The sequence below is a fragment of the Tenrec ecaudatus genome, chromosome 1 (genome assembly GCF_050624435.1).
Source record: "Tenrec ecaudatus isolate mTenEca1 chromosome 1, mTenEca1.hap1, whole genome shotgun sequence".
NCBI lineage: Eukaryota > Metazoa > Chordata > Mammalia > Afrosoricida > Tenrecidae > Tenrec > Tenrec ecaudatus.
In genome coordinates, this window is record NC_134530.1 from 258,094,860 (window position 1) to 258,109,643 (window position 14,784).

At 46.0% G+C, this 14,784-nt stretch overlaps 1 protein-coding gene across 1 annotated transcript; it reads right to left on the reverse strand.

The window, feature by feature from the left end:
* Positions 1-1,536: 1,536 nt before the first annotated feature.
* Positions 1,537-3,540, reverse strand: FOXQ1 (forkhead box Q1). The gene has a single exon (XM_075540597.1). The coding sequence runs from the start codon at positions 2,713-2,715 to the stop codon at positions 1,537-1,539; it is 1,179 nt and encodes a 392-aa protein (XP_075396712.1). The 5' UTR covers positions 2,716-3,540.
* Between the last annotated feature and the right edge of the window lie 11,244 nt (positions 3,541-14,784).

A 14,784-nucleotide genomic window follows, 5' to 3' on the forward strand; every position in this document is an offset into this window, starting at 1 on the left:
CCGGAACACTGTCTCACCCAGCTGCAAGTGCCCTCTTCCTTCTAGTCTGCAACAGAAACAGGCCTTGCGTCTCTACCCCAAACCATCTTCCCCAAAGAATAGAACAAGGGGAGATAAGCCTCACCAAGACTGATTGGTCCACACCCAAGTGAACTTTTGAACGCCTGAGGTTTTGTTATCCCCTCCCCCCAAAACAAGCAAACCCACAAACAGAAAACTCTGACATTAAAATTGCTCTTAAAATTGCCTTGATGACATCTTCAGGTTGTTAGGATCATCTGGTTTCAAGCCTTTTGAGTCTCAAGTCAGTTAGAACCAGTTTATATGAAAGTGTGTGCTTGACTGTCAGTTTGTGAACAGGTCACTTTCTCTGGAAGAAGGGATACACCTACTCATTGTCTAGCAGCTCTTCAGTGAATTCTTACACATTTTAAGAAACTGTATCATTGAAAGTCCCACTTGGAAGATTTGTACAGTGATATGCACAATAAGAAAACCTGCAGGCCATTTTTACCTTTATTAGATCAGTCATGAAAATATTTTAATTCACCTGGGACGTTTCTTGAGATGCAAACCATAAACCATTTTTAAGGGGGGGGTAAACATTCTCTCCCATAGCCCATCACCACAAAGTGCTTAAGTTAATTGTGTTTTATTAAAAAATAAGCACTATGTCTGGGTTCCATAAGAGTTACACATGAATATGTACACAGACAAAATAAAATAATGTTCAAAATAAAAATTACACTAACTTTCACGTGGTGGTGGTCCTGGCACCCCACATACATAATATTAAATTTTCTTTTAAAGAAACTGCTTGGCCCAAGGAGACCACAGTAAGAGATCACTGAACCAAGAATAATAAAGCTGTAGCCCGTTGCCTGCAACATTTTCAATTCAGGTTTTAAAAATATATAAATAATTTAATTACAAAAAACCCCAGCAATCCCCCCTCCCCTTATTTTTATTTTTTTTGGCACAGTGATGCATTGGTCGATAGCAGAGAAGTAACCTACAATTCTCTGACGCGGTTCACACACTCAGTCATACCTGTAAATGCCACAAACATACAGAACAGGGGCCCTTGAGTCCCAAACAGTAGTCAGATCACTTATGAATGGTTCCCTGATAGGCTTTTTTTTTTTTTTTAACTTTCTCTCTCTTTTGCTGAGGACTAAATCCGTGAAGTGGAAGGTGCAAAGAAACAAGTAGCAATAAGGGACAGCCGACAGTAAAGGGTAAGAGAGAGAATCTTCATTAAAATCGTTAAAGTGAAGGGCAGGGCAGGCTTGGTCACGAAACTAAAACCATGGTAAAGAGTTGCTTTGGTCCTCTGCAGCATTCTTTAAAAGACAAAGAAGAGTCTACACTAAGTAAAAACACTCCTGTCAAAAATGCGTTCATTTTTTTTTAAGGCACGTTTGAGTGGGGGGCTCTTGTTAGCGTCTCTTTTCATCCTGATAGAAAGTGCAGAACCCGCCGGCCGCCCCCACCCAACCCCACCCCACCGGCTGCTCACCACCCAGCCACCTTCCCTCAAGCCAGGAGCGTCTCTACCGGGCCTGGCCGGTACGCCCCGGGTCCGCAGGCCCGGACCGCCTGCAGGGCGCCGGGCGGCCGGAGGGGGCAGCACGGAGGCGAGCCGTCCGTGGCCAGCGGGCCTCGGAAGGGCTCCGTGCACCCGAAGGAGGCAAAGGAGCCAAACAGGAGGGGCGGTGCCTCCCCTGCCCGCGCGGCCAGCAGCAGCGCCGGCTCCCGCGCCTCGAACGCGTAGAGCGGCAGCGGGGCCGCGCCGGGGGCCGGGCAGTGCAGGGCTGGGGGTGCGCAGCCGGCTCCCCAGAGCAGGCGCGCCTCGGCGTCGGCGCCCGTCTCCCGGCGGCTGCGGAAGGGCTTGCTGAGGATGCTGTCGATGGCGAAGGAGCTGGAGAACTTGCCCGCGGGGCTGGCGCTGTCCTCCCGGCGCGCCGGCGAGCGCGGGCGCTGCGCGGGCAAGGCCGGGAGCGGCGCGCCCCCGGGCGCGGTGGCGGCGGGCCGGCCCGCCTCCTCCTCCGGCCGCAGCATGGCCGCGGGGGCCGCTGCCTTGTGGCCCAGGCGCTTGCGGCGGCGGCGGAAGACCCCGTCGGCGAAGGTGTACTCGCTGTTGGGGTTGAGCATCCAGTAGTTGTCCTTGCCCCAGGGCCGCGAGGGGTCGCGCAGTACTTTGACGAAGCAGTCGTTGAGCGAGAGGTTGTGCCGCACCGAGTTGCGCCAGCCCGTGTAGCTGCCGCGGAAGAAGGGGAACTTGCCCATGAGGTACTCGTTGATTTCCGCCAGGGTCAGGCGCCCGCCGGCCGAGTCGCGGATGGCCATGGCAATGAGCGCGATGTACGAGTACGGGGGCTTGGGCCGCCGGGTGTAAGGCTTGCCGCGGCCGCCCTCGCCACGCGCGCCCTCTCCGGGCCCGGGCGCGCCGGCCTCCGGGGCCCCTGCGCCGCCCGCCGCTGCCGCCGCCGCCGCCGCGGGGTCCTCTTCCTCTGCGCCCGTCCCGCCTCCCGCGGGCTCCCCGGGACGGACATCCGCCGCCGGGCTGTTGGCCGCGCAGTCCCCGTCCGAGCCCAGGGAATCCTCCCCGGCCGCCGACAGCGGGGACGGCGCGTCTGGGCCACTGGCGCCCTCGAGGTCACCGGGCGGCTGGTCGGGGCCATCCACGCGGGGGGTGGACACCTTCAACTTCATCGCGGCGCGGTCTTCGCGCCCCGCTGCCTCCCCGCCGGCGCGGCACCCTGCTCCCCGCCGCAGTCCGAGGAGCTGGTTGGTGCTGGGCGCGGGTTGGATACGCGGGCGGAAGCCGCGCCTTTCTCTCCTGGAGTCGCCTTCTGGCCGGCCGGGGACAGTCACTCTTCCGCTGGGGTCTCTCTCTGCCGGGCCTGTAATGCGCGTCGAGCAGACCGAAAGGGACGGCGGGCGAGAGAGGCGTTCGGGGGACGCTGTCTTCGGGTAGAGGATCAGCGATTGGGGGCACCGTGTGCGGGGGCGCGACCCCGAGCCCAGTCTCCAAACTCTGCTGGGGCTAGAGGATGGCTGCCTGGAAGGAAGGCGACGTCTGCATCAGCTATCCAGCGAAAGGACCCGGAGTCGTCTCCACTCGCGGTTGCAGGGTCCGGGCAGGCCTCCGGTGGGGGCTCGGAGAAGGGGAGAAGCTGGCCTGCTCACCACCGGGAAGGGGAGCGGAGGGAGAGCGCCCAGCGCCTTTCAGCCACGAGCGTCCGCGGAACTGAGTCCCTGGGGCCGAGGCGTCGGCAACGGCCTTTGCGCCCGTGGCGTCTGGGTCCGCATCTCCGGAGCGGGCGATCCACGGCTCCGACGTTTCCTCCACTTTCGGCCCGGCCCAATATAACCCGCCGCTGCTCCGGGGAGGCGTGGCCTAGACGCGGGCGGAAAGGAGGTGGGTGGGGAAACGGGTGGCCAAGGTGGGCCGCCACTCTTGGCGGGCGAGGCCACGCGGTGGCGGGGGGCCTGCCGTGGCTGCGCACAGGTTGTTTGTTTTGGGTCGGCTGGGCCCGCCTCCTTCTCGGGCCAATGGGGAGGTAGCGCGCGGCCCCGGGGAGGGTGTGGATGTGTGTGAGTGAGTGTCAACGGGAGAGCGAGTGGCGCGGGTGCGCACGAGGGCGGCTCGCCCTGGGGCCCTCCACTCAGGTGTGAGCGCGCGACCTCGCGGCAGTGGTCCTCTCGCGGTGAACTTCCGGAGACACTGGCCGCTGGGATCGGGCACAAAGACTAGGGGGCGGTCACCTTAGGGGAATACCTCTGAGGGCTCCGTTGGGTTCGGGAATCTGCTCAGACCTTCTGCTTTCCTGAACTGGTTTGCTGTAATAAGCTCAGCACCCTCCTCCCCACCCAGAAAGCAAGCAACTGTATGGGACACACTCTGCGGGGCCTTGCATGAGAGTCTTCAATGGTGTTTCTGTAACACGGTTTCTTTTCAAGGACTACTTTATATAAATAATATATTATATATACATACATATATGTATATATATATATTTAAAGAGAGAATAAAATTCAGGCTTGCAATTTCCATTTTTGGATAACCTTATTAAATAATGTCCCATATTCACCTGGTCTTTTCCCTGGCTTGGGGGAGGGAGGGGCGCGTCAGGGGGCGGGTAGCAGCGTGTCCTCCTGGCCCTCTGGGGCCAGGTGCCAGACTGCCTTCCCCACACCCAGGGCAGAAGCTTCTGATCTCCACCGATTGCACTTACCATGCTTAGTTCGAACAGAACAGTGAAGTAAGAAGACAGAAGTGTTCCCGTGGGCGGGCCAGACCAAGAGCAGGGCACGTTTCCGACAGTTTAAGTCCAACTCTTCTCCTTTTGAACTGTCCTTGAGAATTGTGTTTTCAGGGCTTGGGCAAGGGGTATCTTTCTTCACTCCCCGGGACTCTCTAGGATTGGCGTCAACGCGGGGACAACTACTCCAAGTCCCCCGGAAGGGTGCCCTTCATACCCCTCCCCAACTGAGATTTCCTCCTTTTTCCTGCCTTTGTTGCAAGTAACGACAGAGCCTCCAGTACGTGGGAGCACACCTTTGATGTTTATTTTATTACTTTTCCACCATTTGTGTAGAAAATGTACACAATCCTCTCTTATCTCTCTTCAAGGAGTTTTAAAGGCATTCAGAATGGGGCATGCAAAATGACAGACGCGTAGAAGACTGTTGTTTTTGTATTTGGGGAATGACTGGGTTTGGAGATTAGACTGGCCCTTGTTGTTGGGGGTGGGAGTGAAGCCCGATGGTCATGGTTTCTTGTCCTGAGATGAGCCAGCCTGGAGAGGATTGGTTGGATACTGTAGCATTGGTGGCTCCCCGCCTCTCTAGCCCTGGGAATTTAGGGGCCCCTGGACCTGAAGGGAGCAGGTAGAAGGGGACAAGTATGTGAAAGGTAAACAGGCATCAAGTTGGCCAAAGTTAAAAGGCAACATAACGAATGTTATCCACCAATGAAGCTATGAGGTGGGGGAGACAGGAATATATGAGACTGTATATATATATGGGAGATAACCCAGATGGCTGAAGTGTGCGGCTGTGTGTGGTGGGGTGAGGGATGGGGGGTGGGGTGGGAGGGGGGTGGGGGCACTACAGAGCCCAAGTGAGCTGCTGCTAGACTCCCCATGGCCAAAGTGTCCTCAGAAACCCAAAGGATTCTATTTTAGAAACTGCTCAGATTAGCTGTAGTGCAAGCCCCCTACCAGTCCCTTAGACTGCAGCCCCTCTCTGGTCCTTGACAGATAAATACCACCACCCCTCACATTTCTGTTGCAGTCCTTAGGTCCGGGCCTGTGGCAGCAACATTTCCCCACTTTGCAGTAATACCTTACTTTATCTAATAAGATCTCTGTTCTCAGACCGTCCTAGGCTTGCAATTCCCCTCACCTGTCCCCACTGCCCCTAGTCTGCAGCTCACTGGTTCTAGTCCCACAGATCCTGAACCTCCCCACCCCCCAATTCACTCCTCTATCCCACTTTCAGTTCCCTTTCAAATTTCTCTTGGAATTTCCCAGCCTAGGGGAGTCCTCCTGACCCCCAAAGCTTGGATCTTGTGATAGTTCTATAATCTATTGTCAATTTAAGAGGATTCCGAGTGAAGAGGTGGAGTTTAGGCTGTCGATCAGGTCGCAGCTTGATGACCTCATTTGGAGGTGCTAAAGCTCACCTGAGGCAGGACTCAGGCTCACTCCCTGGGAGACATAGCAGCTGGCAAGACACATGGAGCTAGTTCCCTGAGCTGGAGGAGCCACATGGAGACCTCTGCCGGCCCTGAGATGCTTACACCACTGGACCCACAAGGCTTCCCACTCACTGACCTGTGATCTTCCTGCATTTGACGTCATTGCATGTGTCGTGTGAGTCTGAAGAGGAATTTATATATTGGTATCGGATATATGGGTTAATATCGCATTTATGGGCTTGATCTGGACTGGGCTGGGATATTTTCTCAATATTCAACTGCTCTTGTATATAAAGCTCTTTCTTATACACATATGAATGTCTATGAATTTGTTTCTCTAGTCAACCCAGACTAACACAGACCTATTCACAGACTAGATAAGAAAATCATCTAATTTCCCCACAGTTTGCTCGTTCATAAAGAATGATCAGACTGAACCTCAAACCTCCTTGCAGCTCAGACTCTGAGGACTTTAGTGTTAGTTTTTTTCTTGGATTTCGCGTCAAGACAGGAACATTTCTGCCTTGGGGGAGTTTATTCAAAGTGCAGGGCCCCAGGTTGTGACCCTTCAGCGACCTGGGTGAGGTCTGGATCTTCCCCTCTGTGGGCTCCATGCCAGGCAGTGGGAGGCACAGTGCTTAAACCTGAGGGTGAGTGGGTAGCCCCAGGGCTTGGGTTATACAGGACCTCTCACCTCTTTGGGCCAAAAGGAATGCTTGTGGCCCCACCTGCCCACGTCCACTTCCCTCTTTGACTCCCAACAGCTGGATTTCTCTTCTAGCTGCCAGCAGGTTGTTCTGAAGACCCTGACTGGAGGGGGGCTGAGTGAGGGGGAGAGGGGAGGCTGAGCAGGATGCCAGGATAATTTGGAGTCTGAAAAGCTTTGGGGGGAGGGAGAGCAGTGGAGGTAGGAGACTTTTCAGCAGGAAAACCTTCCTTGTTTATAGCTAGAGCTCTTGGAGATTCAAACAAACAGGGAGGGGCTTTCACCTGCAACTGCACTCACCCTAGTGGACTTTGGAAGGCCCAGCAGGAATGACGGAGGTGGGCCCCTCGGGGAAGATAAAAATATGCCAGAGAAAGAGACCATAAGCTCCACAGGGTCTATTCTTGTCTGATTTGTGTTTTCTTTCACCTAAAATCACTTCAGGGAAGCCAAAAATCATGGAAATGTGACTTCATCCTTTGCCATAGGTTCCGTGCTTATCTCCGTGTGCTTACCACAGGGAGGGCAGAAGACAAATCTCTGCCGAATGCATGATTGTGAAGGTGCGCCTTCCACTGAGGCTCTGGTGGCTAAAGGCTAGAATTACAACTGTGCTTCCCTTTTGTGGTGGTGTTGGCAGTGTTACTGTCTTTATCAGTTATTTCATAGCTGGGAACTCCATCCACCATTCAAGGTTACTACAGAGAGTGAATGACACCCATCCTGGGCACCACACACCAAAGCACCCGCAAGCATACGGCTTAAGAACCCAAGCATTGCAACAACAACAACAACAATAACAAAAAAGCCATATACATTATTTTGGAAGTTTCATAAGCATCTCAACAATGCTAGGAGATTTCAACTCCTTCATGCTCACTCCTTATGCTACTGAAGAGTGGATTATAGATGCTGCAGTTGGAGTTTGATCCAACTTGGAAGTATTGAAGACCCATTACCTAAGTTTTCCCCTTGTCCTTTAATTTCTATAGTGCTAAGTTAGTAAACCATGGAAAGATTGTCACCTTTCCATGTTTTGATAATGTGGTGGTCTCCTTGAAGTGATATTAGATAGAGGAAGATTATACATACATCTGCAGCCATCAATTACTAATTTATTTAACTTAAATATGGGAACAATTTGCAGAGTTAAGGCTTTCCATAATGATAGTGCCTCATTGCCCCAATCCTGAAAACTAATTTGGTAGGGAATAATTCAATTCCTAAATACCTTAGGCAACTTAGTAAACTATATATGTACTCAAAGCAGAAATACAGACTCGCTGCCTAGCTCCATGCACTGGAAGAACACATCACCGTGACACACAGAGGACTCTAAGAAGTCATCCTGATAGCATTTACCCAGGCCACAGAGCAACACCTTCGGGTTTCTTTTCCTATTGACCTCCACCCATAGTCATTCTGTTGACCTCTGGATCTGAAAAGAAGGTCAATTTAATGTGCCTCCCTCTGATTACCTGAAACTAGATCAATCTATATTATAATCTTATCCTAGAAGTAATAGCAATGATTAAAAAAATATATCAGAGAACAACAAATGTCAGCACACCCAGGGGCTCACTTTTCAGCCAACAATAGACAGGGCTAAGAGTAAACACTAAAGCCTTCGAGGGACATGCTCCTCAGAACATGACCATGGGAGACCCAGAGGTAGCATTTCCGAACCCAAAGTACAGGAAAGGACAAAGAGGGTGAAATCCGTACTAGCAAGTATAGGTTTTTAATAGAGCTGGAAAAGGAATTTCTATCCATTCAAATCTATCTAAACTTTTAATTATGCAAATAGGATGATAACATCCATGTAATTATCATCATGTTTGACAATTAGCCATTTATGGTAATCTGATCTCACCAACATAGCCTTGCCATCTTCCACCCTCCACTGTGCTTCCATATCACAAATTCAACATTATATTATTTCTTCTGTGATTTTTTCCAGTATCTCTAAAGATACAGACTTCCATATTTTTAAATTGAAATATGATGACGGGATCATTAAGAAACCACAAAATTGTCAACATTTCAAATATCTCCTGAAATTTTCTAATGGAAATATTTCCAATTGTCTCCTTGCAAAATAAACAATCAGTTTGATTGAACCAGGATCTAAATAAGTTCCTCCCATTGTGTTTAGTTGATTAGTCTTTTAAGTCTCTTAACTTTATAGATCCTCCTTTCCTGTTTTTAACTTACCATTCAGATTTATTTGTTTAAAAAGTTAGCTTGTTTGGTCTGTAAAAGTTTTTGCAACTTGGATTTCGCTAATTATTTCTATAGTAATGGCCAATGTATTCTTTTGCCCTTCATATTTCTGGTGGATTAAAGTTAGAAGTAAAGATTTTACTATAATCAGGTTTGAGGGATTCTAGCCCCTCCCCCACTCACACTCCAAGGTACTGCCAAGAAGATGTTATGATATTAAATTTGGTTTGTCTGATTGTGGTGACGATTATACAATTATTCCTGATGTGATTGAACTATTGAACTACACGATATGTGAATTATATGCCAATAAACCTTTTTTTAAAAGACAAGATAGGGGTACAGAAAAAAAGTCGTTTGCTTATTTGTGTGTGTTCAATCATATCGAGATTCTTCTCTCATAAAGTGCCCCATCAGCTTTTGCATCATGGTTGTGGCAGCCATTGGTGAGCAATTACTTCATTCAAGTTGCAAGATTGCACCATTCCTATATCATCACTACTTTATTTACAAGCTGGGATCCTTAGGTTAAGAAAAAATATTTCCTCATCAACTATTTGTTACTCAGAAAGGAAGTATGTGCAGAAAAGTTAATGCTTGATTCCATTTGAATATTTTCCAAATAATATGCTGGTTCATTTAGAATCATGCCAAGGATGGACACAGACACATATTAATGAGCTAATAGACTTTTTAACATAGCTGCTAAATTTCAATCCACTGTGGTATTTCACAATGATGATGATGATTCTGAAACTCTTTCCCCTTTAGCTATTGACAGCGACTTCAACGTAGGGCCTCGAATCCAGAGCGCCTTTCACAAAGGTCTAGGAGACATCTGTTGCTTCCGGACTCTTTAGATAAAAGATAGTCCAGCCTCATCTGGACATTCCTGTCTCAGCATCCTCTATTTTTTCCCACGTATCCCTGGTTCCTTAAAGATAGAAATACAATTGAGAAATCAAAGCCTAGGTTTTCAGTTTCTAGGCTGGTCATTGTTTCCTGGACTTTTCAATGGATTTTGCTGGGAAGGAAACATTTTCTTTCAGAAAATACATGATATTCCCAATTCAACAACAGTATTATAAGACTTTTACTTAATGTTTGCCTAACCTTTTAAAATTTATATATATTTCCAGAGATGGATTACCCAATATTCCAGATAAGTATAAGACTTATTTACTAAGTTGCAGTGAACAGATTCACACCTTTTTTTCAGTCAAAATTTTAATACAATAGGCTTTATGACTGTCCTTTACTAGATGTCTGTAAATCAGGCATTCTTAACCCGGGACTGACCGTGATTGCACCAGCCACGAAGCAGGCGAAAGACAAGGCAGTCACGTTTTACACAGCCTACAGCCTGGGCAGCCCTTTCATGCAGTGCAGCTCTGTCTCATCTAGTCACTCGGGCTCAGGAGCAATGGCTTTCTGGTTTCTTTTTATTTAAGAATATATATTCCACTTTCATTATTAATTATATGGTTACTAAAAACAGGATTTTACTCAATGTTTTGTTTTCTTTTGCCCTTAAGGAGATAAATCTCATTAGCTAGATTGTCAAATTACTGAGTGTTAGAGTGACTTAAAATAATTGCTTTCTGAATGCAACTATTAGTTTGTTACGTAGCACCATGACACATTTTACTATTAATTTTTAAAATTTGTTTTCAGTTAATTTTATAATTGTGGAATATTTGCATGATTTCAAAGTCAAAGCTACAAATGTGGTTTATTAAGAGAAATTTAGTTTTGTTTCCCCCCCCAATAGTTTTATTGGCGTATAATTCAAATATACAATTCAATAGTTCAATCACATTAAGAAAAGTTGTACATTTCTCACTATCAGTTTTAGGACATTTTCTTTATTCGTGTACTTATTCTTATTAGCTACTCCCTGCCCCCCAACCTACCCGCCTCCCCCCCCCCCCCCGCCAACCTCCCCTACCCACAAGGAACCATGAATCCAGTTACTGTCTTTATAGATGTACCTGTCCTGGATTCATATATGGAAATACATTGAAAAAATGAACAACAACGAAAACTCTAACAGGAATAACAAAGTAAAACAGCTAAAACCTCAATAAAAAAGAAATAAGAAAATGTTAAAAACCAGAACAAATTTAAATGGATAATAAGTATAACCTAACTGCATGGGCAAAGATCGATCCACTTTCCCAGGTATTCTGCATGTTGACAAGGATATCACTTCCCTATTGCTTGGTCAGAGGGGAGTCCCAACAGGCTCAATGCACATATATTTCCCCTTCGCTTTTTTATTTTTAAAATGGAAACCACTTTAAAATGGATCTGAAAAGAGATCAAAGGATAAGACATTACATTGTGACGTAACAACATCTGCCATAATTAACTTTACAATGCTCCCTGCCTAACAGCCTTCCTCAATGGTAACCCGAGGGGATTCGCTGGAGGCTAAATCCCTGTGTGGGCTCTGCAAATAGATTTGGGCTTCCACTGTCACTCATTATCTTCTGCAAACCAGGGGTTCGCGCTTTAAGATCTGATGTCAGTTCCTCTTTTATATTTGGATTATGTTATTTACAATCCTTGGATCACACAGGCAGGTGTGCTTCTTCCATGAGGGCTCAGATAATCCCTCACTTAGATGGCTGCTTGTTTGAAAACAAGCCTTTAAGACCTCAGACATTATTCTTCCTGATAACTGGGCACCATCCAGTTTCTTCACCACATTTTGCTGTAGCACCCAGATCTTCAGTGATTGCTTTATGAGGGCAATCATCAAGCCAGGTCATGTCATAAGAACCAATTATTCTTAGATTGGGGCTAGAATTAAGTGCAAGCCCAAAATCTATTCATGAAGCTATGGTTTGTATATGTTGGTTCACCTTAGAGACCTCATTGTAATTTTATGTTAGAGAATATTATCAATTATACCCCTTGGACATCATTTCCACTGTGAGTAAGGCAATGTTGGCTTAAAGTGACCCTGTAGGGCAGGGTAGAACCACTCCTGTGAGTCTCTGAGTCCAAAAATCTTCATGGGAGTAGAAAGCTTCATCTTTCCCCTGTGGAGCTGGCTGGTGGCTTTGAAATGCTGACCTTGAAGTTAGCAGTCCAATATATAACCACTACACATTTATGGTGTCATTATTTTATCCAGTGGTACAGAATTTAAAACACTTGTGAAAGGGAAATTCTCTGAGTATCAGCCAGCTATGACCCACAATACATGAATCTCTGACCTGTAAAGATTGAACTCTTGATAGGACTCTATGTGCACCAACAACGGGGGTTGATAGGACAAAGGGAAATTTAATTTGAATCCCTGTTACTTTCACCTTGTTCCCTCTTCTACTCTAAGGTAACCACTTCGTAAAAGATTAAAACTTATTCACCCATTTAAGCAAATAAAAATACACTTTCTTTTCTCCTTCTACTTGGTGTTACCATTACATACAGTTAGTTCGTTTTCCCTACTTTATCTTCTTGAAACACTTGATGATGGTCAAGGATTGCAGCCTTCAATATGGATTATAGCTTAATGTAAAGATGACCAAACTCTTCATAAATGGACCAATAGATAACATAATTACTGTATATACTCAAGTATAAGCTGAGGTTTTTCAGCATTTTTAAAATGTAGTTTTTGTGGTAAAATTAGGTGCCTCATACCTTCCCTACACAATCATTGAAGACAAATGTGTGCATAAGCAAATGTGGTGAAGAAGGCTGATGGTGCTCGGCTATCAAAAGCTATAGCATCTGGGGCCTTAAAGGCTTGAAGGTAAACAAGCAGCCATCTAGCTCAGAAGCAACAAAGCCCACATGGAAGAAGCACACCAGCCTGTGTGAACATGAGGTGTCTAAGGGATCAGGTGTCAGGCATCAAAGAACAAAAAATCATATCATTGTAAATGGAGACCCAACGCCCATCTGTAGGCAATTGGACACCCCCTTACTGAAGGGTTGCAGGGAGGAGATGAGCCAGGTAGGGTGCAGGGTAGCAACGATGAAACATACAACTTTCCTCTAGTTCTTTAATGCTTCCTCCCCACCCACTATCATGATCCCAATCCTACCTTGCAAATCTGGCTAGACCAGAGGATGTACACTGGTACAGATGGGAACTGGAAACACAGGGAATTCAAGGCAGATGAACCCTTCAGGATCAGTGGTGAGAGTGGCAATGCGATACCTGGAGGGTGGAGGGAAGGTGGGGTAGAAAGTTTGAACCAGTTACAAGGATCTTCATATAACCTCCTCCCTGGTGGATGGACAACAGAAAAGTGGGTGAAGGGAGACATCGGATAGTGTAAAACATGAAAAATTAATATTATTTTATAAATTATCAATGGTAAAAGAGGGAAGGGGAGCAGGGAGGGAGGGTAAATAAATGAGAAGCTGATACCAAGGACTCAAGTAGAAAGCAAATGTTTTGAGAATGATGATGGCAACAAATGTACAAATGTGTTTGACACAATGGATGTATATATGGATTGTGATAAGAATTGTACGAGCCCCCAATAATATGATTAAAAAAGTCAGGTGCCTCAGCTGATATTTAGGTTGACTTATACTTGAGTAGATACAGTATAAACAGAAAAGACTGAAGTTGTTAAGAATTTTATCTTGCTTGGATCCATGGTCAACGCTCACGGAAGCAGCAGTCAAGAGATTATGCAACATATTGCATCAGGTAGATCTTCTATACAAGAGGAGTAAGAATGTTACTTTGAAGACTATGGTGTGACTGACCCAACCTATGGTATTTTCAGTTGCCTCCCATGCATGTAAAAATTGGACATTGAATAAGGAAGACTGAAGACGAATCGATTCATTTGAATTATGGTGCTGGAGAAGAATATTGAAAGCACCATCAACAAACAAGTCTGTCTAGGAAAAAGTGAGAACGGTGAGACTGCCTCACACATTTGGACATGCCAAAAGGAGAGATCAGTACCTGGAAAAGGTGACGTGAAAGGGCAACAGCAAAGAGGAGGTCCCTTGACAAGATGTATTGACGCAGTAGCTTCAACAATGGCCTCAAACTTAATAACAATTGTGAGGCTGGCACAAGACAGCAGTGTGTCCTTCTGTTGTATGTAAGGTCACTATGGGTCATAACCGACTCAATGGCACATAACAACTGCATCTTCTTAATAATACTTACATTGCCATGGTGTGTTTCTTAGGATATATTTTTGTACATCTTATCAAGGCTCTTCTTCTTTTGCTTGCCCTTTTTTGAAGATATTATTTTGACTGTCCATAGAATTTTCTAACATTAATTTTCAATCTACTTTATGGCTTTAAATGTTATAGAAGAGATCATTGAACCATCAAAATAGAAGACCTCATTTGGTTGGGACGACCTGAGGTCCTCACGTATGTCTCCCACTTGACCTTCAAAAACCCGAGTTCTTATTAAATTTCCTCCTTTTCTATACAAAATAGACAAGGAAAAAACAGCATGACCTAGAAACATGGAGTGCATATGTGAGTCAGAGCGTTTTTCTGACTCAGAGGACAGATAGAAGTACTTTAAGGACACATGGTATCACAACATCCAGAAGTTGACCAATGAAAAGTGATGATATAATTGGTGCTATGTGCTACACAGTATTTCATGGGGCCTTTTAAAGTGGTGTGACTGATTGTTTATTCTTGGGTGTAAGATGGTCTGACCTTATATCTCAGCTTCCCAGTACACACTTAGTATTTGGTAGTTGCTCCCATGTCATTAATATAGGTTGTTCTTCTTTTTAAAAACATATTCTGGTTTTGTATAATAAATTCTATGGACACCTTAGATTTAAAGGTCCAATAAATAATGATACATTTCTGTCATGGGCATTGAAAATACTAGGGATATTGCTTTTTAGGCTCTATTAAAAATCAAGATAACTTCTATTTTATCGTGATTAGGTCTTTGGCAGATTTTGCTGCTAAGTAGAAATTAAACTATTCTGAGGACTCCATTAATCCATGCATAAATAATCATATATATATATATATACATACATATATATATATATATATATATATATATATATATATATATAGTGATTTGATGTTTACCTAGTCAAGACTTATTTTGGTTCATCCAAACCTAGCCTGGCACATTCAGGAAGTTGCCAGCTACTTTCTAATGAACTCAACCTCCTAC